General features: G+C 36.9%; 1 protein-coding gene and 1 long non-coding RNA gene across 3 annotated transcripts in view; one reads left to right on the forward strand and one right to left on the reverse strand.

The window, feature by feature from the left end:
- Positions 1–615: 615 nt before the first annotated feature.
- Positions 616–3,350, forward strand: LOC140526534 (uncharacterized). The gene is made up of 2 exons (XR_011974413.1): positions 616–1,525; positions 2,142–3,350. It is a non-coding gene; the product is annotated as an uncharacterized lncRNA (long non-coding RNA).
- The window catches only part of RRAGD (Ras related GTP binding D), a 60,094-nt gene continuing 36,308 nt past the window's right edge, over positions 3,058–26,843 (reverse strand). For both annotated transcript variants that reach the window (XM_072642814.1, XM_072642815.1), the window contains 5 exons: positions 26,535–26,734; positions 25,111–25,225; positions 23,556–23,698; positions 9,129–9,277; positions 3,058–3,421 (listed from right to left, as the gene is read on the reverse strand). In XM_072642814.1, the coding sequence (XP_072498915.1) occupies positions 3,270–3,421; positions 9,129–9,277; positions 23,556–23,698; positions 25,111–25,225; positions 26,535–26,734 (759 nt within the window). In that variant the 3' untranslated portion in view covers positions 3,058–3,269. The remainder of the gene's footprint in view (positions 3,422–9,128; positions 9,278–23,555; positions 23,699–25,110; positions 25,226–26,534; positions 26,735–26,843) is intronic.

Below are 26,843 nucleotides of genomic sequence, written 5' to 3' on the forward strand. Positions count from 1 at the left end.
TCTAAAATGACTCTCTAAAAAGTCATAGATATATGTCATCACACTCCATAAGCAAATGACCAATGCTAACTTTTAGTGTGAATTCTCCATTGCTGGAAAGAGAAACTATGAGTCAACAAGCACTTATTACATAACCATAGGATTGGACCTACAGTAGATATTGTTTTGGTCTTCCCTCTCAAAACTGTTATGGTGATATGTTTTTAAGGCACATATGTCTATATTCATATATGTACATTTAAACATTTATATCACATACCTACAACATAAGTATGGAAGAGCCAAGATAATTAAAATATGTATAGTTCAATGGTGTAATCTATTATTTAAAGAGGCAAGGATGGCTTGAGTAAATTTACATTTAAAAATTCATTCTTTGCTTGATTGACCTGTTCAGAAGGAAACAATTTTTAGGAAATTTAAAGAATAGGATTGCTAAGGTTCATAACTGTTTTGAAATAGCAAGTCAAATTTTTATTTATTCACTGTGCAGAGAGCTACCTGAACATAGATGTAGATTGAAACTATAGACAAAAGTATAGTAAGAGCCTTCTTCGGAAACCTTGGACTGCCTTGAGCCCAAGAGCCCAGTAATTGTGAGGAATTATAGGATCATAGATTTAGTGCTGGGAGAAACTTTAAGATCAAATCCAGTCCTTAAGGCCCAGAGAGTAGTGATTTGCTCACTCCTTAACACAGATTTCCAAGATATCCTGACTCCAAGTCTAGCATTTTGTCTTCTGTGTCATGCTAAAGGGCAGATACCCATCTGGACCAGTCTTATCAGTCTTCGTGTCTTTTATTAAACTCCTTAAGTTTAGGACTGTTTTGAGTCATACCCAAAATTTTTATCAGCTCACACCTTAGGTTTCAGGTGGCAGGTTTTTTGAGGGGCAGGAGAAAATGAAGAAAGACAAACTTTGTCTTACCATTTCTCCAAAAATATAATCTGCTACCTTAATAACCCTCTTTACAACTAGATGGCACTAAAAATCCTCTCCAATGTCCCATTCTTATCCCAGATTACCCACCCCTCATATAACCCGTGGTTATCACATTAGGGTTTTCTTAGCCTGCGGAGGTTGACAATCCTTTCCACTTCTCCTGGTATAAGATGAATAGGAATGCCTGATTTTCATGGGAATCAATATCTTCTGTTACTTTTAAGGCTTTCTAATATCTTACTGTCTTGCAGGTATTTCTAGGACAGCTTTGTAATAGCCTTAAAAAGAAGAATGCCAGAAGGAAAGCTCAGTACATTTTAATGCCGCAAAAAAGGTACACCCAGCCACATGTAACAGAGAGAAGCAAAGATGATAAATAGACTGAACAAGGCCATGCTCTAGGGGGGGGTGCTTTGAACAGCAATACATTCAGCAACAGCACACAGCAAAATGGGAAATTGGCCCTTGAATAAACTTATATGTGCCAAACCCTACACTCACTGGTTACCACCCTTTTCTAAGGGACCCAAAGCTTCAAAATTGTCCCTTCATTTAAGCCTGCATGCCAGTCACTTCAGTGGGTATATGCCAAGCCTAGAGGCCTGTATTGGGCTACCCGAGTCTTTCTTACCTCACCTCCCGAGGTCTTCGGCTGGCCACGCCGGATGCACGTATGAGAGAAAGGACGTTCCAGAGTCAAACAGGGGTTGAGCTTTATTACAGGGTTTCAGTTACAAGTGCAGGGGCTCTTCTTTCTTAGGACGAAGAGGGAGAGATTTCCTAAGAAGGCTAAGCTTAAGGGAATGGAAGTAGAAGCACAAGCGGGGAGAGAGGGGGAGGGGAGAGAGGAAAGAAAAGAAGCGGAGCCCTACTTTTCTCTTTGGCTCCACACGTGCTAAGAGCTTTTAGGCTTCCTCAATCCTACTTAATCTTCAGCCACACAGTTTGCATCTCAATACCGTGCTGTTAGGTAACTAGGTGTGCTCCAATCCGGGACGACCTCGAGGGCAGGGAGACTCCACCCATCAGGTATCTCCGGGGGAGAGGCGGAAATACCCGAGCTAGCCGAGCTAGCTCGGTCTGACCTTCTCGAACCCCCGCTGTTCATGGAGGGCCTCGTAAGACTCTAAGATTTAGAAGTCCCACTTTTACCTGCCCGAGACTGTCCACACGGAATTGAGCTTCCAGTCCCAACAGGTATATTCCCAATACCTGAGGTCCCTTTAACTCCATATGGCAGGTGCAAAACATCAAACACATACCAGTGTTTAAGTAGCACCCTTCTTTGCAAAAATTGTAGATACCACTTTGAAAATCTGGTCCCCAGTGTTGTAAAAACAGTAATGCAGCAATGAGCAGGCTTACAAAACGAATATCCATTAGGTATAAAGTTACTTTAGAGATCACAGTTGAGGTAAAAATAGTAAAATGATCTGAAAGCGAGTGGGGCATTTGTCAGGGCTCTGAATAAATTTGACTTTTTATTCAGTCTTTTCAGTCATGTCTGACTCTTCATGACCCCATTTGGGGGTCCTCCTGGCAAAGATACTGGAGTGGTTTGCCATTTCCTTTTCCAGCTCATTTTAGAGTGGAGGAAACTGAGGCAAACTGGGTGAAAGTAACTTGCCCTGGGTTACAGAGCTAGTAAGAGTCTGAGGCCAGATTTGAACACAGGAAGATAAGTTTTTTTAATCCAGTCCCAGAATTCTATCCACTGTACCACCTAGCTGCTTAATCTTTATCAATTAATTAATAATTATGAGAAAGGTTCTTATTGCCTTGAGAGCACACTGCTCCATCTACAAAGTGGGGGTGAGGGTGGGGGAAGTATTTAACTGATAAACTGGTACCAAATGTTCATAAATTCTTTTAAAAAAACAAGAAAAAAGGCATTGTCCTAAGGCAACATTGTTTGATGAGTCTAAGATTGCCATATGCAAAGGAACTCTATTATGCATATCACTGACACCATGTAGGGAAAACAGCTTAGAAAACTAATTTTTATCAAAGTTCTGTTCCATGAGAAAAAACACAAAAAAGTACAAAGTATGTACAGTACCTGATAGTTCTGACAACTGATTTTTCTTACTATTAAGAACATTCTTACAACAGATTTCACTTCACTGTTTAATATACAAGTTGTTTTTTGTTGCTGAAAGTGCTTACTTTATTATTATTTTTTAAAAAGGATCACGTGTGTCGCACTGATTGTTATATAACAAATCCAAGCCATGTGTCCAATTTTCTCTCTTCCTCTTCGTCTAGTACAGCTCCAAGCGGCAGTCTCATCAAATAGCCTTGATCTCAAAGGCTGTCACCAAAATCTCAGAGCAGAACTCTAGGAGTTCCATTAGGTGTGGTTCCTTTTTTCTTTCGCATTTGACTTTGAACTTTTCGAGATTTTGCTATTCTCATTCTCACCTCAAATACTTCATGGATGGCTTTGCGGAAACAGTGGAAATTATAGTCAATGAGCCCTGGAAAAGAAAGCAGAGTAGTTTTAAAATGTCAAAGAAAATGTTAACAGCCAAGTCACGGTAACATCTTTATGCTGGGTACCGCCACTAGGCCAAGAACTGAAGGCCCCCCAGGCTCAGCAATTTGACCCTAGGGAATTCTAAACCTAGAGTTCTGTCAGTTATGATTTGTGCCTGAATGATAGTAGATTTATGAGTTAGTACAGAGGAAATTCCAAAGCCACGGTAGATAGTTTCAGAACTGAGCTCATGAACTCAGTGATGTTTCATTTTTTTCCTCAACTCTCATATTATGTAGTATTATGGAAATCTAAAGGATCTAGTGCTGTTGTTATTCAATTGTGTTCAAATCTGTGACCCCATTTGGAATTTTCTTGGCAAAGAGATTGGAGTGGTTTTCCATTTCCTTCTCCAGCTCATTGTACAGATGAGGAAACTGAGGCAAACAAGGTTAAGTGATTTGTCCAGTCACATGCCTCCGGCTGTCCTCTGGTGGTAAGATCCAGCTTATTGTGTCTTTCTAAGCATATTTTCATTCTGTTAAAATACAACAATATCTTTATAAAAAAAAAAGACTGTATTGGGTATCAAAAAAAATAATTATAGAAGGCAGTTTTACCATCTCTATTAATAAAACACATTTATAGAGGGCCAATGATATATTTTAAACTAGAAATGTGTTTCTCTTTTAGTGCTTTGGGTTGTAGGGCAAAACTCATTTTGTTGAAGATACTGACTCAAAGAATTTTGCTGGTGGAAAACGAGGGGTTTGGACAAAATCAATTGTGTCAGATTCAAATCCAAACAGATACTTGTGGTCTGGGAAAACAACTTACTATTATCTATGTTGTACTGTATTTTTATTTATTTTGTTAAACATTTCCCAATTAGATTTTAATCTGGTTCTGCCAGCATTCAGGAGTTTTGGGGGCCACATAAGGCTCTCTGGCTATGAATTTGACACTTCTGTACTAAATGACCTCTGAGGTCCCTTCCAGCTCTAAGTCCACAAACCTTTAGGGACCTAAGAGATCGTTTCATTAATTGACCATATTTAACAGACCAGGAAATTGGTCTGCTATGATATGTTCCAAAGTCATACATACAGCTAGTTAACGACAGAGCCAGGTTGGAAAACAAGTTTTCTTGTATACTTCCCAGTTTAGAGTTCTAGATAGCCCAGTGGTTAGAACGTGGGGGTTTAAATCTGAATCTTCTCTCAGACAGTCCCTGACTGTGTGACCTTAACTTCTGGACAAGTTACCTTTACCTTTCTCAGTCTCTGTTTCCTCATCAGTAAAATGGGGATAATGAGGATCAAATGAGTTATCACATGTAAAGCTATACTAGCTATTGCTTGATTAGACTATTCTTCTTTTGATCTTCAATTATTATTCATAAGTAAAAATTTCCCATCATAGCAAAAATTTGCTAGAAATGCTTATACTGACTCATTTCTTTGCTAAGAGAAAAAGCTTACTATCAAATAGTCTCATTCACCTTTACACACAAAAGTAATAGCTGAGTGCCCTCTGCTGGTTGTATGGCAGCAGTTAACTAATCACATCTGAAGTATGGCAGAGCTCTGCTTTCAGTAGAATTCTCAGACAAGGAAATCAAGAAAAAAACCCAAACAAACAAGGTTTTTGTGGGCACAAGCGGCACAACCTCAGAAATCTTTGTTATGTTTGCAATAGAGTAGTATACTACAAAATAAGGCTTGTCTCTTGGCTTAAAAAGATTTCAGTTAACCTTGATTTCATCAGTGTGGGTTGTCCCTCCACTGAAAAGATCCCAACTCCTCCATGCCTTAGTAAACAATTTCATGAGCTAGCCAAAAAGGAAAAAAAAATCAGTTCTTGGTAGATGGAAGGTAAGGCCCTTTAAATTCATCGAAGTTGGACTTTGGAGGAGAGACATTGTTCATTCCAAAGCCCATTGTAGAAGCCTTTCTAGCTGGCTAGGACCTTCCTGAGCTTGTGCTGTGTTGACACAGCTTTGGAGAACCCAGGTACCCCTTCATGTGATGAGGACTTTTGTAGGGGAATTAAATTTAAGGAAAATGTTGAAGTTGGAGTGTAGACCCAAGTGTGTGTGCATCCTACCTCAGACACTTATTAGTTGTATTACCCTGGGCAAGTCATTTAACCTTTCTCGGCCTCAGTTTCCTTATCTGTATAATGGAAGTAATAATAGCACCTACCTCATAGGGTGAATGTGAGGACTAAATGAGATAGCCTATGTAAAGTGCTTTGCAAATCTTAATGCACTATATAAGTACTAGTCATAATTATTATTATCAGTTATTATCACAATCAACAGTCTTTTTATATTTAATTTTAAATTATTTAGCATTGTTAATAATAATCTATGGAAAACCTAAGATGTGACCCTAGGTTAGTAAACCTTGTTAATTCTAGTGTACACAGTCATCTTGATAAATTCTGCAGTTACAGTGTTTAGAATCTTGTGTTTTGAGTTTCCAAAGTTCAAAAGTAACTTAGAGGTATCTAAGCAATGTAAGCAGTTACAAAAGTTGCTGGATTGACATTTCTGGAGATTAAAGTCCTATGTTTACACACCATAAAGTACACATGGAAGACTTGCTATCCTTTACCCTTCCCTGGAAAATTCCCCTACGTTATCCAATCAATAACTCATTTTTAGAGTACTTTTATTATTTATAAATTGTCTTTCTCACAACCCTATGAGGTACACAGTTAGACTCAAAGCATTATAACACTTATTGTTGTTGGGTTTTTGTTTGTTTTGTTTTGTTTACAGATAAGTGAATCCAAGTTTACTGAGAGGAAGCGACTTGATCACGTTCAAGGTCATATAACTAATAAATGGCACAGCCAGAATTCAGACCTGCAAATCTACTAACTTGGAGTCCAATGCTCTTTTCACTCTACTCTTGGGCAAATTAGAATGAAAAACTACTCTATGATCAAATTTCTCTTTAAGAAAATCACATCATTTCACACATTAATGATAATAGCACCACTTAAAATTATGTTTTCTCAATTACTTACCCTTCTTATTCTCATTCATGGAAATAATGATTAAGCTTTAGGTTAGCAGAATGGTTTCTAAATAGGAGGATATGGATAAGAATTCATGATTTCATTATTTGAGGGAACGACCCTCTACCAATGCAGGTCAGCATCTTCTCTGCAAATTAAAAATCCTACAAAATTGCCTACATAATCATTACTCACTAGGTTAAGGTAAGTCTTGAACTGACATCTTCCTGTCTGCAAGGCTAGCTTTCTACCAATGACATCAACTTGCCTCTACAAACTTTGTTTAACCAGACAGAGAAAGCCTCTGAATTTTGTCCCAGAATGATTTACCAAGGACCTACATTATAAAGTCCCCCCCAAGTTTTATTTGTGGATTATATTTGTCACAGCAAGTGAGCCTTCATAAAATGCTGTAATCCAATGTGTTACTTTAGCTGCCAAGAAACTCAACCAAATGGAGTTGCGAGCATAATCAGATCATCACAGGTGCTGGGGAGCTTCTACTTCCTGTTCCCTTTTTTGCTTTCTCTTCAATTATGCTATTTTGTGTTGTACTGACTTCTGTAGAATGATTAAGTACTTCTAATTTCTAAAAACAGAAATTAAATACTCATCACCAGTAAGTGCCAGAAGTAAATTTTTTTCACCAAGAAAACGTGACATGGAAGAAAAGAACACTGGCTTTGGAGTAAGCATGACTGGTGCTCAATCCTAGTTCTGTTACTATGTAATCCTGGACAAGTAACAACTTCTCTGGGTCTCACTTTCCTTATCTATAAAGTATGTTAGTTTCAATGATCTTTAAGACTCTTCTCAGCTCTAAATTGTTCTCATTTACAAAAATGAATATAGGAAGATATTTGTAAAACAGTATTATATTAAATAGAGGAGAATCGTTTCCCATTTTGTTTTGAGATCTAACCACTCTAGATTTAGATTTAAAGGACCTGCCTTCAAAGCCTGTCTCTGTCACTCCCTAATTGTATGACCTTAGACAAACCTTACTTTACCTCTCTGGGTCTCAGTTTCTTCATCTGGAAAATAAAGGGGTTCTGGGTCAGGGGTTCTTAACCTTTATGGGTTTTATGGAAGCAGGGAAGAGAGCACTGGTCCTGGAATAAGAAAGACCTGCATTCAAATCTAGACTCAGTTTTTGTCTTCTGAATTCAAATCTGGCCTCAGACACTTAGTAGGTGGGCAACCCTGGGCAAATCACTTAACCTCTCTCTGCCTCTGTTTCCTCAGTTATAAAATGAGGATAATAATGGCACCTACCTTAATTAAATTAATTAAATGAAATAACATTTATAAAGTGCTTATCATAGCTCATGGCCCATTTGTTGTTCAGTCATTTTTAAGTCATGTCTGACTCTGTGACCCATGGGTTTTCTTGGCAAAGATACTGGAGCACTTTGCCATTTCCTTCTGCAGCTCGTTTTAAAAAGAGGCAAACAGGTCATGAACTCATGAAAATGAGTCTTCCTGACTCCAGGCCTAGCACTCTATCCATTTTGCCACCTACCTGGTACATAGTAGGTACTTAATAAATATTTGTTTCTCCTTCTTTTGGAAGGCTCATAAAGCCAATCTCAGGACAGTATTTTAATTACATAAAATAAAATACATAAATTATACAAAGGAAGCCAATCATATTGAAATGCAGTTATCAAACTATTTTTTTAAAACAAGCTCAGGGGCCCCTAGTTAGGAATCCTTACACTAAATGATCTATGTTTCCTTCAACCTCTGAACTATGTCTACATGCAAAACCATACACTCAATATGAAAAGTGTAAAATTTTGGAAGAACAGTGTTGAAATATTATTCCCTGGTTTAGGAAGGGAAAAAATGGCAGGCATCTTTATGTGGTTTACTTATTTTATTTCAGAATTTACTATTATGCTATTCTATCATTAAGTTCATCTCCCCCTGCCTACTCCTTTGAGTAGGATCCTAATGACATCACTGAGCTCTGTCAAAATAATACAACTTAACCAACATGATTGAATCCCTTATTTAACATGCATGAACTCTGATTTACCATCTCCTCTTATATTGGGAAGACAGGCTGGCATCAAACAGACACTCACAGCAACCTACTGCATGTTCTTCCATAGGGCAATAGAAAAATCATGGAAAAGAGGGAGAAGTTTATGATCACTAGAAGTGCAGCTGTAACAAACTACCTCAAAAGTCACTTTGCTACAGACCCCTTCACTGACTGACAAACCTGCCCACTGCACTCACTGAAGAGGAACAGGTTCAACTTTCAATATTGCAGCCTGTTCCACTAGACCTAAGTGAAATCTTGACTGGAAACCTAATCTGATGAAGAGGACATCCTCTGGTCACGCTCTCTTGATCTACTTACCTGTGTATTCAAACTGCAGGGTACTAGAACTATCCCCTCATGCACAATGGAGCAAATAAGCATGTTATTCCTCAAAATCCAAGGTTCTATCTTTTTTTTTTTTTTTGCCTTAGATGGACTAAAGGGCTCCTTTTCAAAATAATGTTTTAGATTCATAAAATGAAACACATAAGATTACAAAAGAAACCAATTATATTGAAATATAGTTATCAAAATATCACAAAAACAAATTAACAGATGCCAGGTTAAGAATCCCTGATCTAAATGGTATTTTTTAAATTATCCCTCCCATCCCCACAAGTAAAAATACCTTTTCTTTCAAAGCTTTCTTCTCTGACAAAACAAACGAGAGCCAGAAATTTTGTCACTTCCTTTAAATAAAGAACTGTTGTATTATTCAGTTTTATAATTGCTGTTGATTCCTTATCATAAGGGGTTCCTGCTCCATCTTCTTGGAGGCTAAAGGTAGACAAGAACCAAAACAGCATTTCAGTGTTGAAAAATAACCACAGTTTTTAATACAGTGACAAATGCATGTGATTATATAAATAACTTAAAATAATGATGAGCAGTTTATTATTTATCTTTGTAGTATTTTTCAGCAAAAGATCACAGAAGTATGAAACCACATGAACATAAACACACATGATATCATTTTCCTACTGATACAGTTGAATGCCTTGTGGGAGCTGAGCAATTCATTCTCTAGAGCCCCAGAGAATATGACAGAGAGGTAGAAATTAGCTGTTCTGGCCCTCTCTGGTTGACTTCCCAACTCTGAATGAAAGATTGCACTCTTTATTAGCAGGGCATTAGTTTAATAGTGATAACTGGGCAGTCATATGACCTTAAATTAATCAGAAAGGTATACAGCTCTTTCTGTCTCAGGCCCATCAAAGGGGCAATGTCCTTACCTCCACTTAGAAGATTGCCAATGCCCCTGATTTCTTCAGATGCTCTCTCCTCTTTTTATTGATTATTAATCAGATGGTGGCTCAAGTGAACTAAAATAATTGCCAATACGGCAACTCCTTGGTTCATCTGGCCCAGTTTTGGAAAGAGTTCTAAGAATGGAGAGAACCAAGGCTGGGAAATATTGCAGATAGGCAGGAAATGGGTCTCTTGGCAAGCTACTATTCTCCATTCTCCACCCTGAACCACCTCCCACATGCAAAACACAAATACTGATTTAATACACTCAATTTTTTAAAAAGGGTTTTCTGTGCATTTAATACTTGATTCTAAAACATGTTAAGATGTGCAAAGCTAAAGGAAATAAAATTACATAGATATAAAATCAACCCTCAACATTCTCATGTTTAACTTTTGCTATTTCAAACATGCAACCAATTTTATTAGTAACCTCATTTCAACTTTTGCCAATGCACAGTCATGGCTATGTGCAGCAGAGAAAAAACGAGAGACGCAATGCACCTAAGTTTGTGGAGTCCGGTTGTCAAAGATTATAGTTTCGGATGAGTACAGGAATCTAACCCTCTATTTCCCATGAGTTCAATGCATCAACAGTCACTTTTTTTTTTTTTAACTTTTGCACCATTTTGTAGGAATGTTACCCCATGGAAGTTGATGATTGATTGTATTAATAAAATGCCAGCTCATACTGGATACCTTACCAAGGAAGTCCAGTTTAAAAAGATAACTCTTGCATCAGGCCTGAGATCCCAAAGGATCTCTGGTCAAATAGGTTCTATGAGTTTATTATTTTTAAAGAGCTCCCTGAGAAGAAACTGTCTTTACAAATGTAATTTAATTCTTAAGAGTTGCTTGGGTCACTGAGAGATTTGCCTAGACTCATACAACAAGTATATGTCAGAGGAAGGACTTAAATCCAAATCATCTCACCTCTAAGATAGCCTTCTATTCACTATCTTACAGTGCCTCTAATCTGGTGAAGAAAATATAATAGTGAAACAACTCAGCCTATTATGTCAAAAAGTAGATTTATCTAACTTTGTACTCAATCTTCCTCACTTAGGCAGCTTAATATCTTTTGACGTTTTGAAGGTACACTGGGAAACAGTAAACATTGTTTAAAAATTATCTTTTCATTCATTTATTTGAAAGAATTGTTTCCTCTTCTTGTCAAATCAGGAATGTGTCTATGGTGTGTCTTATTTTGCCTGTTATATGATTTAATGCTATTTTAACCACTCTTCATACCGAAACTCTAGCCCAGCTCAAAATAGATCTGTAAAATTGTGTTGGGACAGAATTCTTAATCATGCACATACATAATATCAGCTTTTGAAATTATGATAGCTTAAAGAAAAAAAAAGAATAAAATCACTCCCCAAAGGATTCCTAAGCACAAATTTGTCCATCAGACAGACAGAGTCTCACCAGGGCAATTTCAAAAAGACATGAAATGTCAAAAAAAAAAGAACATTTAACCATGGTGCTTTTTCATAGGTGACTAACACTGTTTTTACTACCATCAGACTATGGACACATGCTCAGAGCCTTTTTCACTATCTCATGATGTACCACTGTCCCAATGTATTAGAATGCTTTAATTAATGAGGATTCTGACTTTTTTTTTCTTTGAGCTTTAGTTGCTTCAATACAATAGAACCTCATCCAGTGTAATGGAGTGGGGTGTGAATCAGTGATTTAGAGAAATGCCTGAATTAAGAATTTTAAAGAAATGCAATTATACAATTTTTTAAATGAGTTCGCTTTTAAAAATGGGTACTAATAAGTGAAATCTGGTGTATTTAAAGGAGAAAAACCATGGCACACAAGAGCTCTATGTTAGCTAACATATGAACAAAAAATGTTTTTGTATATAGAAGTATTAATGTTAGGTGAAATAATCTTTAAATTTTTTTGTATACAGAAGTATTAATGTTAGGTGAAGTAATCTTTAAATTTAAATTAAAATATGCTTTGAAAAAGCTACCAAATTCAGCCTGAAATCTTTCTCTGGTAGAAAGGTTGCCTGGGAAGAAATTACAGTATAAAATTTCTAACTTTCTGCATATGTTACAAGCTCCTTCTTGCTGAAAAGTTCATCAGTATCATCTTTCACCTTTTCTTCCTTTGCTTCCACCTCTAAGGAGAAGGAGAAGAAGAGAATGAAGATTTAGATATGGCCTCTTATGTGTTGGGCACCATGCTAATCTCTAAGGGCTTTACAAATACTATCTCAGTTGATCCCCAAAGAAGAGGGAGCTGTTCCTCACCAAGGCCAATCTCTCCACTAGTACCACCTGATCCCATCCCCTTCAGTCACTTCTAGGAATTTGCCTCTTCTTTCCATAATCCTTTCTAGCCACTCAATTTTGATCTATTCAATCTTTCCCTATCCACTACTGGCTCCTTTCCCCCCCCCCCCCGAACCTCAAACATATCTAGGTTTCTCCAACCCCCAAAAAAACCAAGACTTAGCCCACCCCAACCATTTCCTCAAGCTATCATCTTTCACTCTCTTTTCATAGCCAAGGATAAGAGCAGCATCTCTGATTTAATCAATATAAGGAACTCAGATGAGGGGACTCCCTTTACTAATACCAGCAGGCACCTTCTCTACAGTTTACTGTCTTAAACAGTTGCCAAGAGCATTGAGCAGTTAAATGATTTCTTAAATTCATACACCCAGTACGTGTTAGAGGCATGATTGAACGCAGGTCTTCTTGGCTCCAAGGCCAGATCACCATTTACTATGTAATAATCTATATCTCCCACCCCTTTCTCCACTGCTTGAAGTTTTTGACCTTATCATTCAACTGAAATTGTACTGTCCAAGTGTGCCTACAAATCTGTTGCTAAAAACAATGGATTTTTCTGTCTTCATCCTTGTTAACCTCTCTGCAGTATCTGACAACGTGGATGACACATTCTCTCTTCCCTAGGTTAAGACACTGATCTCTCCTGGTTCTCTTCCTACCTGTCACTCTCTTGCTAGATCATCATCAGTGCCCTGTTCCCTATATGGGGGTATCTGGGCTCTATTTTGGGTCTGTCTCTCTGTTTTCATGAGTTCCACTATCATCTCTATATAGAACACTACCAAATCTAAATATCCAGTTCTTCTCTTTCTCCTGAGTTCCAAGGACTACTAGAAATCTCCACCTAGTTATCCATATGCATCTGTAGTAGCAACCATACTAGCACATCCAGGATGGCTTGCTAGCAGAGGTTCTTTGATCTGCCTTATAAAGGAAAGACAGCTTTAAAGGGGTTAACAACCCTTCTTTAACTAAACATATAGAAGTAAAGAAGTGAGTATAGAAAATACAAACAGAGAAATTAGCACAGAGATTCAACAGACAGGGCTCTTACTGTCTGAATAAAGTAATATAACCACCTACATACATCACTGGATCAGGAGAGCACAAACCTCTAAATAGTTGGGTGGGGAGTTCCTTCCCATAAGCAAACCCCCAAAACAAAATACCAACCTCTCAGTATATATAGTTTTCAACTAATAGGCTCAGAGCTAGAAGCCATCACAACCCATGTAACTCAGTGCAGCTGTGAATTATCAGGGTTTGCAGGAGATCAATCCCTCAGATGCTCACAATTTAGCCTGAGCCTGAGAAACTGAACTCCGAAAAGAAAACAACAACAAAAAAATCCCACTATGCTTACCCTTACAACATGTCAAGCTCAATAAATCCAAAACATTTTTTTTTCCTCAAACTTAATCTTCTTTCTAATTCCCCTATTTCTCTGTTCTTTCAGACAACCTAGAATTGAATTATTAAAATTATTAGCAGTCCTGCTTATGGCAGACAGAATGTTTCAGAATGTTTGGATAACTAAAGTCTTACATCACTACTATATCACACCTCTGGTGTGAAACTTGAGATGTCTCCTGAACTCATCTATAATAAGGTGGTCTATATCAAAGGTGTCAAACACACACTGTCCAAACCAGATTAAAATGTAATTGGGAAATTTTTAACAAAATTTAAAAAAACCATAATGTCAATATATACCCTCAGGGATTCTTATTTATAGTCTAGTAGCCCTCATTTCTTTTTTAGTTTGACATTGCTGATATATAGTATATTCTGATTATATCTCCTGTTCTATCTCCTATGAGTTTCATCCAAATGTTCTCCATCATACTTCCCTCTATCAAGTTCTTGGATTTCCTCATTTGAGTATGTTTTATTAGTATAAAATGACACTCACCCTTCCTTTTGCCCATCTTGATATAAAGCATACACTACCAGAACCATATCCTTGTTATCCTATACTTATTGGTATCTGTCAAATTTGTCTCTTTGCATTAGGATCTTTGGTTTATCTTGTTTGCTATACATATCTCATGCAGTTCTGTGTAAGTACCCAAGGAGGGCTGTAATACTGACTACTTTCTTGGATTTTGAGCTCTATGAATTTCTGAATGTCTCAACCATTACTTTTCCCTCTACAACGTAGCTACTTTCTACAAAATCTAGTTTGATAGATCTATATAGGTGGTTTTGTTCCTCTTCTTTCCTTTTTTACTTTAACAACCATTTGATTGATTATACTTTTAAGTGTCTAAGCAAAGATATTTTTATTATTTAATTAATTTAATTAATATTATTTTTATTAGTTAAATGCACTCCATTTTTTGTCAGGAGCATATCACTCCTACACTTTAAACCATGATTCAGAAATCCAAATCTCATTCTCAGATGCCATCTTCTTAAGTAAACAAAGTACTAATCATTTCTCACTGTCTTTCTCTCCTGATTCCCCTGAATTCCATAAATAGCAGTGATGAAACCACCACCTGTGTCCTAAGGTCTTCAATTTCTCAGCCAAGACTTCATAAGCTTCAGCAATGTTTTCTAGGATTCTTTTGACAATATCACCAGAAGTGGTAGTAGTCACACAGTCTCACAAGTCCTTGGAAGATTTGGGTTTGTTTATTTGTTTGTGCTCATATCTTAGATATATTCAAGCCCCCAGGAAGCCAAAAGACCACTCCAATGTTGTTATCGATTAACAAGTAGCTAGACCAGTATCCCTGACAAGAGAGTAACTATCACCTGATAGCCCCTGAGGATCCAGAATGCCATTCCTTAGAGCCCTTTTCTGCCTTCTCCTTGAATTCATCTTTTCCTTCAGTTTGAGTTCTCAATTTCTTTAGTTCCAGCTCAATTCAAGTTCCAGATCTGGGTTCAAATCCTACCTTAGGCACTTACCAGCTATGTGACCCTTGACAAATCATTTAAGCTCTGTGGGCCTCAGTTTCCTAATATGTAAAATGAGAAGGGTTAAACTATATGTCCTCTAAGTTCCCTTCCATATCTAGATCTATAATCCTATGACTCCTCTCCTCCTTAAATTTTTCTCAAGTTCTCCCAGATTTTCTGGACTTCTTCATAATTCCAAAGTCTCCTATTATTTTTTTGTTACAAGAAAAAGCTGTTATTTGAGAGGTAGAGTTGGGACAGGGCGGAGGGAAAGGGGGAGGCAGAGAGTAGAATAGTAATATAAATGCAAAACAACAAGTTTAAAAATTAAAAAAAAATTAATATGCAAAAGGACATTCCAAAGGGCAGTATTGGTATTATCATGTTAAATTTAACATGTACCTAAAAAAGCAACAATCTATATATTGTAGAGATTCATGGATTCGAGTATGATTCTCTTTTTCTGTTATTTGTATATGGACATTTTATGTTTATAGATGTCTATCAAGTTCAACATTTAAAAAAGAGGGCAATCTCAGCAAACAAAATTAAACTACTGTAAGGGAATAGTCGTGTCTACCTTTGATAAGGCTGGCCTTAAGAGTGGGAAGGTGAAAAAAGAGTTTGTGGCCCTCAGTTTTCTTAACATCTGAGATGATGAGAAATCCCTGATAAAAAAAAGGAGATACCTTCATTCCATTGATGTAATGATCAGTCCAGGGGTCTAAGAACTTAATCTAGTTCCTCCTGTCCTTTCCCCAAATTACTCCCCAAAATGCTTATTTTTATCTCTGTAAGAACAGTGCTAATTACAGTTCACATGACCTATTTACCAACTATGCCTAAATGCCATTAAACATAGTATTAAACATGCAAATAATTATACCTGTACCAGATTAATGTTGTTTTCAGCTTCATTTGACTGCACCACGAATCTATTTTCACATTCAGATCTTCACAACCTGTTGCTCACCTGGCAGAAATGACTGTCCACCACAACTTTTAAAAAAAAGTCACAGTATCACAAGTTTCTATTGAAATGAAACTTACTCCAAAGCTGAATGATGTGGCCATCCAATCTCAGCTCAGTGTAGAAGAATGGTTTCTTGGTCCCATTTCCTCTTACTTTGACCACTCATGTTTTGGTTAGCATCTTCAGTTCATCAGAACCAAAAAGGAGCTAAGGTTATTCAAATACAACAGGACTTCATAAAACTTGTACGTGGCTTTGCCTGCACTGATTTAACAGCGTTTGGCTTTACTACCTAAATTAATTTTATTTATATTTTTAATACCTTCCTCAACCTTGACTTATCACGGTGGGGGAGAATTGATACTAATGGTTCACATCTATTCAGCAGTTTAAAATTTATAAACACCTTCAAAAAAACCTAATTCAGATGTGTTGGTTGGTTGCAGGTGGGAGTTTTGTGCTGCAGAATACATCCGTAAACAAGGATTGCTACCTCAAGGAAAGTTAGTACAGATGCAAAAGACCACTGTCTGGGGGGGAGGGGAGAAAGGAACGCTCACGAGAGGAACAAAGAGGCCCAGTGGAATTTTTAGGGAAACATTTACAAGCCTTTGACATCATTAGTGATTTGAGAGAGAGTAAAATCCAAGTCTGAAGAGGAACCTCACAGGGTAATGAGATACCAAGAAATCACTACTTCCCTATCATGAATTACCATGATAAGTCAGACAAAGCAGAGTCAAAATGTATTACCTGTTACATGTTCCTTTTAGTCTAGACAAAGCACACACACATTCACATTCACTCTCACATACACACCACCTTCAATTTTCAACATTATGCAGATGAATCCAGATTTATATATTCAGCTCTAGACTCTCCTAAACTCCAGTCAAGGCAATAAATATTTACTAAATGTTTACTATATGCCAAGTACTGTGCAAAGCACTGGGGATAAAAATACAAGCAAGGAGCTTATGCTCTAATGGGGAAGGTAACCCTTCAAAGGGAACTGAAAAGATGAGGGGGATAGGGAGAGGAGAAAAGAAGGTAGCCACAGTAGTATGATGGCAAAGTCCAAAGAGTCAGAAGTAGAGTTAGGACAGTGTCAATCAAGGATACTTGCCCTGGTCTTTTCTCAAAATGGATGTTCCAGGAGGAACTCATCAATGGGATGGAAGAACATTCCAGGATGAGAAGGTCAGAGGTACTGAGAGAATTTCCAAGATAAGAAAGTAGTGGAGGCATGGTAGCAAAGTCCATAGAGTCAGAAGCAGATTCAGGAGAGGAATCAAGATCATCATTCCTACATTAGCAGTTACCTACTGGATGTGTCTAACTGAATATCCCTTGGCATCTCAAACTCACCAAGTCCAAAATAGAAGCCATTATCTTTTTTTTTCAGAAAATGGTAGATGATTTTAATAAGCAAAACCAAACTTTTTTCAAAAGCCCCATCCAAATGACTGTTTACTAATTATTATATTAGGGTATAGAACTGGCAAGTATAAAAAGCTTCATCCCATAAAAAAATGTAATTGCTACCTGCAGTTACTGATATGATAAAAATGGCGGTTGGTAGGCAAAGCAGCTCGACAGTTCCACTTGAAAATAATATGGTAGGAACAAGAATTGCCAATGTCTAAAGATTAGGGACTTCTAATTAGGGACCAAAATAATTTTCTCAGTTGCCCATTCACTCTTAAAAATCTCCCCAAAGAGAAATTATGTACCAACAATTACAGCTGAATTCCCATGATAAGAAAGCAAAAGGCTGGATAAGGTAAAAGCCTCACCAATTAACACTGGAGTACACTGATCACTTGATTTATCCTTTTTCCATCCTATTCCAGCAGGCCATACAAATGAACCCACAGGCTTATACCTGGGAGCAATACATAGTCTCCTTATGCTGCAGAGATTTTTCTGCAGCACTCCCTGCTTTTTCTCTACCCCTCTGCAACAAGCAGCAGACTTTGATTTTGCCCAGACACAGGAGAGAAGAGATAGAAATAATCAGGCTACCTTCTGCCTAAGATGATGTTCTGTTAGAGAACACCAAAGCAGCAGAGAATCTGTAAAGAACACCCCTACTGCTCTCTCCAAGACCTGCAAAAAACAGAAGAGTTTGATTCAACCTAACCAGAAAAGAAAAGGATGAGTGCTAGGGAAGGAATTGGTATGGGGGCAATGTGAATGACTGCTCTTGGCCTGAAGGAAAGGGGATTTATATCCATCTAGGACCAGTCCTGTCCCCTTGGAGATACTTAGGGTAGGGACTAAGCTTATGGAAAAGTAAATTCCCCAGTAGGAAAATGCTAAAGCATCTTTGCACTCCACTCCCAGAGGTATACCCATCACCAAAGGGAAAGGGGTCAGAAATACAGGCTGAAATAAAAATGTTTCAAGAGCAAAAGAATTCAATTAAAAACTTAAAGTTTAAGGAGATAAATTAATAGAAGAAATGCTAAAATTAGATAAAAGAAGATTACAAAGCTGCCTTAATATTACATTACAAAGAAAACTGAACCTATTCCCTGTGGAATCCCAAGAGAGAATGGAATGATAAAATATTCCAGAATGGTTCCAAAGAGAAATGAAAACCAAAGGAGAACTTAGAAAAGAATAAATATTAGCATCTATAAACTTCCCAGCAGAAATTTTTTTATTAGCAGATCAGGAAAAACTTGAATCCATGGTGGTGAATTTCTCCTAAGAAGCAAAAGAGAGAGTAACAGAATTTGGAATATAAAAATACTGAAGGAAAAATCTAGAATAAAAGTTAAAGGAAATAATGTTAAAAGAACACATGATCTCTACGATGCATAGAATCAACTTAAGGATCACAGCTGTCACAGAAGAATATGATAAATCAAAAAAATTATACACGGTAGTGCAGGAAATAACACAAGAAAACTGTCTGAATATGGGTTCAGGGAGGGGGGAGCACTAATTGGAGAAATCTACAGGTGCAGAAAACTTCAAGCTCGAAGACCAAATTCTATGCACTAAAATTTAATAATTCCAATGAGAAAAAAAAACTTTCAAATATAAAGGAAAGGAAATTTGAATGATACAATATTGCCGAACAAACATTCCTTTAGAGAAACAAAACTTGTAGAATTTCATGAAGAAGGTAGGACTAAAGGGGGAACAGTACCTTCAGACATCAAAATATATTATTAAGCAACAATCATCAAAGCCACTTAATATTGGTTGCATTTTTTAAATGTCAAAGACTAGACAAGGAAGAATAAAAAATAACAGTTCAATAACTCAGTGTTCCATAAATCCCAAAATATAAATTACTTTAGATAAGACTCCTAAGGGACAGCTAAGTGGTACATGGATAGAACACCAGTCCTGGAGTCAGGAGGACCTGATTTCAAATCAGATCTCATATATTTACTAGCTGTTTGACCCTGGGCAAGTCACTTAACCCTATGTGCCTCAAAATAACAAAGAAAGAAAAAAGAAGAAGGAAATAAAGAGAGAAGGAAAAGAAGGGAAAAAAATAAAGAACTCCTTATTTTATAAGAACTACTGGTAAAACTAGAAAGGAGTTGGATAGAAATTAAGCTTAAATCAACATTTTCAACCGCATTCTGCAAAAAAATTCAAAATGGACACTTAACATGATAGTAAAAATTATACCCTTAACTATTAGAAGAGAAGCAAATCACATATCTTCCACAACTTTTCATGGATAGAAAGTGCATTCTTAACCAAATACGGGATAGGGTCAATTACAAAAGGTAAAAAAGGTAATTTCAACTACAAGAAACTGGAAAGATTTTGCATGAATAAAATCAATGCATCTAGCCTAAGAAAAGTAGTTGAAATAGAAAAAAAAATTGTATCAAATCTCTCTGAAAAGTATCTCATCCAAGATATACAGACAACTAACAAATAAAAAAGAGCAAAAGTCATTCCCTGACAGGTTAGTGGCCAAAGGATATGAACAAGCATTTCATCAGACTGTGAGTTCCCTGAGAGTAAAAACCCTCAAAGTCTTTTTTCCTATCATTTTCCCTCAAGACTTTTTACCCATCTTCTGCCCCCAAAGTGTTTATATAGTATCTGAAACAAAGAAATTGCTTAATACATTTATTAACTTGATTTTCTCCAAAGAATTACACCCTGTCGACAAATGTATGAAAAAATGCTCCACATCATTAATGCTAATAGACATACAAATCGAAACAACTCTGAGGTCTCACCTTACACCAGTAGAATGGAAAACATGACAAAAAATGGGAATAGTTAATCTGAAAGGGTAGTAGAAAGACATGTCCTTAATGCATTGTTGGAGGAGTGACTAGTTGGCATAATCTTTCTGAAAAGCAGTGTGAAATTATGCAAATAAAGCAACCAAAATGTCCATACACTTTCACCCAGAGATTTTATTGTTTGACATATACTCCAAGGAAGTCAATGACAAAAAGCAAAGCCTCAAGAAATTACAAGTCACTTCCCCCACTCCTTTGCAGAGGTAGAAGTCCATGGCTGAGGAACATTACGTTTAATATAAAACTTCGGATGTATATATTGGTTTTGCTAGAGTTTTTTCCTCTTTTTCTCTTTTTCTGACTTGTTATAAAGGATGTTTCCCTAGGAAGGTGTTGAGGGAGTTATGCAGGGGGAAATGTAGGTAATTTTAAAACAAAAAATAATCAATAAAAACCAACTAAAATTGAAAAACTAAAATTTTTCTACTATGATTCTATATAAATGATGTTTAAAATTGATGACAGGAAAGACTTGCAAAATTCATTATCATTTCTCCCAAACCCCTTACTTTTTTTTCCCCTTACCTTCTTTCTAACATCTCTATTTCCATTGAGGGCATCATCATCTTTGCACCTATCTTCCCTGTCTATCTGAACCCTCACATTCAAGTTGCCAAGTCCTATATATTCCACTTCCACAACCTCTAAATTCCTTTCCATCTTTCAATTCACAATGTTACTACTCCATCTCTGGTGGTCATCCCTTTAGCCTCCAAATTGGTCTTCTTGTTTAGAGTTTCTCTTTTCTCCATGCCATCCTTCACAGAAGTGATAAATTGATACTGGGGATGTCCATCAATTGGGGAGTAGATGAATCAATTATGGTATATTATATATGTATTGATAATGCATTTTTGCCTATTTTTAATGTAATTTTGCTTCTTAATGGGAAGATCTTTCCCATCCATTGATGGGCCCATGGAGCAGGAGGGGTGGAGCAGAAAGGGTAGAACATGAAGAGGTGGAGCTAGAGCAAAGCTGAGAGGAAATTTGGTCAGAGCAATCAGAACTGAGGGAAGGAGAGAAAAGCAGGCAGCTGACTACCATGAGTGAAAGAGCTTGTTTGTGATTTGTTTAGGGGAGCTGGTTTGTGGGAAGCCTAACAGAGAGAAGGCTTGGGTATGGTGTTGCCCTCTGAATTGTTATTGTGTATAGACTTCTTTGTTACTGTGATGGATTTAGCTTCCTGGTATTGGGATTTGACTTTCTGGTGTCTGAATAAATGTTTTGGTTCTGTCTTCCTTGTGGAGAGTCTGTTGTATTTCATGATTCAGAATTGTGCTGGTATATCCATGGTTGTCATAGGCACTGTGAATATCATGTTGGTGCTACAGTGTAATAGAGTATTATTGTGCCAATAAGAAATAACAAAAACAACAGTTAGAGGAAACTTGGGAAGCCTAAGATAAACTGATAAAGAATGAAGTAAGCAAAACCAGAACAATTTATATAACAACATTGTAAAGAAAAATAACCCTGAAGAAGAAACAGCTCTGATCTATGAAATAACCAACCACAACTTCAGAGGAAAAATAAAGAAACATATTATACACCACCTGACAGAGAGGTGATGGACTCAAGATGGAGAATATGACATACATTTTTGGGCATGGTCAATGTGAAAATTTGTTTTGTTTAATTATACTTTTTTGTTATATGAGTTTTGCTTTTCTCCACCACTACCCCCCACTCCCCAATTAGAAAGGAAGGGAGAATAAAATTGCAATAGGATCATTTCCCTCTCCGCACCAGAGAGAGAGAGAGAGAGAAAGAGAGAGCGAAAGCGAGAGCGAGAGCGAGAGAGAGAGAGAGAGAGAGACAGAGAGAGACAGAGAGGAGAAAGAGAGAGACAGAGAGAACAGAAGGAAGGCCAAAAGGAATCAAAATTACAGGCTGACTTTGTTATATACTTAAAAAGAAAAGTAAGTTCTATTTTGTCTTATACAAAACAATGCTCTCCTATTCTACAATGTAAAGTGCTCATTTTATTTGGTGTTTGTTACAAAATTAACATAAAGTTAAAATTTAATTATGAAAAACCCAGATTGATATTCCTAAAACACAGGTCTGACCACGTCACTTCCTTACTCAGGAAGCCCTGTTTTGCTTCTACAATAAAATTTAATGCTTCTGTTTGTCATTCAAAGACTTTCACAATCTGGCCTCAGCCTACCTTTCCAGGATGCTTGTATATCACTGTCTTTCATGGACTCTTCATTCCAACCAAAATGGCCTACTTGCTGTGTTCCTCATACATTATATTCTATTTCCCATCTGTTCCTGTAATGAACTACCTGCTCATATTCACCTTTCTTTCTTCTTGGCTAAATATAAGTGACACTTCCTATAGGGAGGTGTTTTCCAACCTCTCCACCCCAGTCCCTCATACCCTCCTTCCCAAAATTACTTTACATTTACTTAGAATATATTTTGCATTTACTAATTAATATAAGTACAAATTGCTTTCTCTGAGAGAACTTCCCCACCTTTAGGGCAGAAAACGATTCATTTTCTTTTTCTATCTTCAGTGTATAGGGCAGAAAACTAACATTTATAGAACACCTATGAGTAGTCACTTAATAAATGCTTGTTAAATAATGTTCAATTTTGTCATGTTGAGAAATAAGGCCCAATTCTTCCCCTTAAAGTTGAATTTATATTATATACAATTTATATAGTACTATTTTTCAAAGAACATATCTATAATGTAATACACAGTTCTACTGGGATATACTTTAAGCAGATAACATCTGCTTGGTTTGCATTTGTAAGGTTCCCATAATAGGAGAGATAATCTATATGTATGGCCAAAATAATCCCACCTGTTTCCTGAAGGAGATAATAGAATTGTAATAAATATGGGGCATTAACTCAGTGTTTACAGGTCTCTATTATCTTAGCAAATCTCATTACTTTCTAAGGAAATGTGTACTCATGATATTCTGACAGATTTCTGTACAAATAGAACCTTGCCATTTCTAGTCCTGAGGTATTCCAAAGGTAGAGCAGTGGATAGAAAACTGGACATGGAATTGAGAAGACGAGTTCAAAACCAGTCAGACACCCTGAGTAAGTCACTTAACCTGTTTATCTCAGTTTCTTCAACTGCAAAATGGAGATACCTCCTGGAGTTGTTGAAAGGATAAAATAAGTTGATATTTATAAAAACATTTAGTACATTATCTACCACATAGTAGGTCCTATATAAATGCTTGTCTCCTTTCCCCTCCCTAAATGCCTTAAAAAAAAATAACACCTTAAAACAAAATGTTATGTAAGAAAAGAAGGGCTTCGTTCAAATAATGATTCACTCAACTTACCCATATATACAAGAAATGTCGATAACCACATCTATCATATCACAGCAGAGTTCATATGTCTGCATATCCACAGGGGTACTATCTGTTGCAATATAAATTTTACTGACCACATCAAACAAAAAGGCCTTTTCAATTCCAGAATTCTGCAACAAAGGAAAAATATTATCTTAAAGTGACCCTTGTTTTCAGGTAACAATACACTTATATAATTACATGCTTCACAAAATGTGAACATCAAGTATGAATAGACAAAAAATGAAATGGGTGAAGATATATCTAGTTGTTTGACAGTGTTAAATTTTGGACTTTTTATAAGTGAATTACATAAGAATACATAAGCAGACATATTCCTAATAGAGTAACAAAGCTGTACAAAGATATTTTCTTGACCTTTGAATGAGTAGTTACATATGTTATGGTAGACAGAGTGCTGGACTTTGAGTCAGGAAGATGAGTTCAAATCTTGACTCACACATTTACTAGCTGAGTGATCCTGGCCAAATCATTTAACTTGTTTGCCTTGGTTCCATCATTTCTAAAATGGGGATAATATTAGCACCTACTTCCCAGGGTTGTTGTGAGGATCAAATAAGATAATATTTGTAAAGTGTTTTGCAAATGTTGAAATGCTATATAAAGTGATGATGATGAGGAAAGTGACAACTGGCAATATTATAGGCAGGTAGGTGGCACAGCAGATAGAGCTCTGGACCTGGAGTCCAGAAGACTTGAGTTCAAATCTGAATCTCAGACATTTAGTAACAAATGACTGTGGGCAAGTCATTTAACCTCTGTCTTCCTCAGTTTCCTCATCTGTGAAATGGGGATAGTAACAGTACCTACCTCACAGTGTTGTTGTAAGAATTAAATGAAATAATATTTATAAAGTGCTTAGTACAATCCTTGGCACCTAGTAGATTCTATATAAATGCTTATTCCCTTCCCCCTTTCCTAGTAAAATATGATACATGATAAATTTGATTTAGGCATAATATAAATGCAATCCTGACTAGCATACAACCACTTTTATACTTCCTATCCAGTTAGTAATTATCATATGATGCCTTGGGTCCCTGAGGTATTGACAACATGGATGTTTTGTCTACCCATCTGACCACTGTTTTGAAGGTAGGCAGTAGTACCTAACACTGTGACAGTACAAAGGTTTGTACATAGTAGATGCTCAGTATTTCTTAATTGATAAATGATTGTTTGATTATGAGTACAACTATAATGCAATAATCAAAATTTCAATTTTGGCCATAAAATCTGTCCATCAAGTGACCAAGTGACTAATTCATTGTTGACCAAGGTCAACCTCAAATGCCTACATGTTAATCAATCCAATATAAAGGCTAATTAATTTTCCAGTGAACTAACATATTTCCCAATTCCTCCATTATTGACAACTCAAAGTATAGAATAACTGAGAGATGCGGAAATATTTCCAATTCACAGAGGCAGAATGTAACAGTTTAAGTCAGTATTTTTTTTTTTAAATCTCACGAAGCAACTCTCAAACTCGGCAAACGTCTCCAGCATATGTTTTACTTACTGAGATAAAGATGTTTAGTAAATTCTCCAGGGTTGGGAGCTGTGGAATCAGTTTCTGTACCACTTTGCTAAAAGCTTCAAATATAGAATGATCATATATGCTTGTCAGATAAAAGCTGAAAGAGGAAACAATGTTGCATCATAGTTTTCTTTTTCGCTTGTTTAAGAGGAATATGCTGCTTCTGTCATTAAAAACAAATACCCCTGATCCTTGTGGGATCAGGAGATGCCCAATTCTTCCCCCCACCCTTCCCTACTTAAAAATCAAGAAGCCTCTGGAAAACTCTGGCTTTCATGTAAAAACTCTGACAATTCTTCTCATAAAATGCGTCTTAATAAAAGGTGGGTGGTGAGGATAGATCAATGGACTGGAGAGTCAGGAAGACTCTTAAGGTTCAAGTCCTGCCTCTGACATTTGCTACCTGGCTGACCATAGACAAGTTACTTATAACCTCTCTCAGAATCAGTTTCCTCAGTGGCAAAATAGTGATAATAACTCAAAGGGTGGTTGTGACAATCAAATGAGATAATATACATAAAATGTTTTGCAAACCTCAAAAAGGGACATAAATGCCAGAAATTACTATTAAAAGCACAAACTCTGAGTGTTCTTATTTACTAAGTAGTGTCAAAAAATGAGATACTGGTAAAGTGCTTAGCATAAGAGCTTGGTACAGAGTAGGTGCCTAAGAAATGTCTATTTATTCATTAATTGACTATAAATGGGCAACGCGCAAAATGTATTGCCATAGAGACCATCCCGGCCAGAATCCTGAAGGCCTACTCTCAGCCTGGGACACCTCCATGCCAAGTCCATCAGTAAGAATTATCATTCTGTGCTTTCTAACATTATTGTTACAAATTTGACAAATATATGATAATAATGATGGTGATGATTAAAAAGCAATAATAAGAACCGACACTTCATATAGTACTTTCAGGTTTACATAGAATCATAGAGCTAGCAGGGACTTCAGAAGCCATCTAGTTCAACCTCTTCATTTTACAGATGAGGAAACTGAGGCCTGGGGATGTTAAGTAACTTACCCAAGGTTTTAATTGAATAATGCTGGCATGCTATACCAAAAATCCCTGGGGCAGCCTGTTCCTGCTACACTTATTTCTATTTGAACTCAGCTTCAATGACTATGGTTTTATCTATTAATGTATTGACCAGGAATGGCATATTTGACCTTCAATTAGCCATCAGGATTCATTGATACACTTAATTATAGGGCATCAACTTTGAACATTGGCAAAAACAATCTGTTCTGCCTAGACTCTGTGATATAAAAGCAGAATACCCCCTTTCGAAATCCTGTCCCAGTGCAAGAGAGCTATGCCAGATGGAGTGACAGTGGTTTTGAACCCCAAACTTGCTTGTTTTCTTCTTTTCAGGTTGTCCCTTCATGCCACTTCTCTCACCTGAGGTGAATTTTCTCTAATCCAGCATCAGCAAGGTCATCATTTGCCCTCTGATGAATATCTCTTTGGGTTTCGATCTTATGGTCATCAGACAAGCCATCCACTTTATGAATAAACACTTCAAAGTTGATGTCAGGATGTACCTTGTAGGCTCGAGTTACAGTGAGGTGTAGCCTGGCAAGGGCTTCCATATAATCATCCTAGTAAGAAAATAAAAGGAATTCCTATGAAGGCTTCCACAAGATCAAAGGATCTGAAGGACTGCCCACATCCCCAGGTTGTTAAATAGTTAGGGAAATTTTGTTAAGA

Source organism: Notamacropus eugenii, chromosome 2, assembly GCF_028372415.1.
Source record: "Notamacropus eugenii isolate mMacEug1 chromosome 2, mMacEug1.pri_v2, whole genome shotgun sequence".
Taxonomy (NCBI): Eukaryota; Metazoa; Chordata; class Mammalia; order Diprotodontia; family Macropodidae; genus Notamacropus; species Notamacropus eugenii.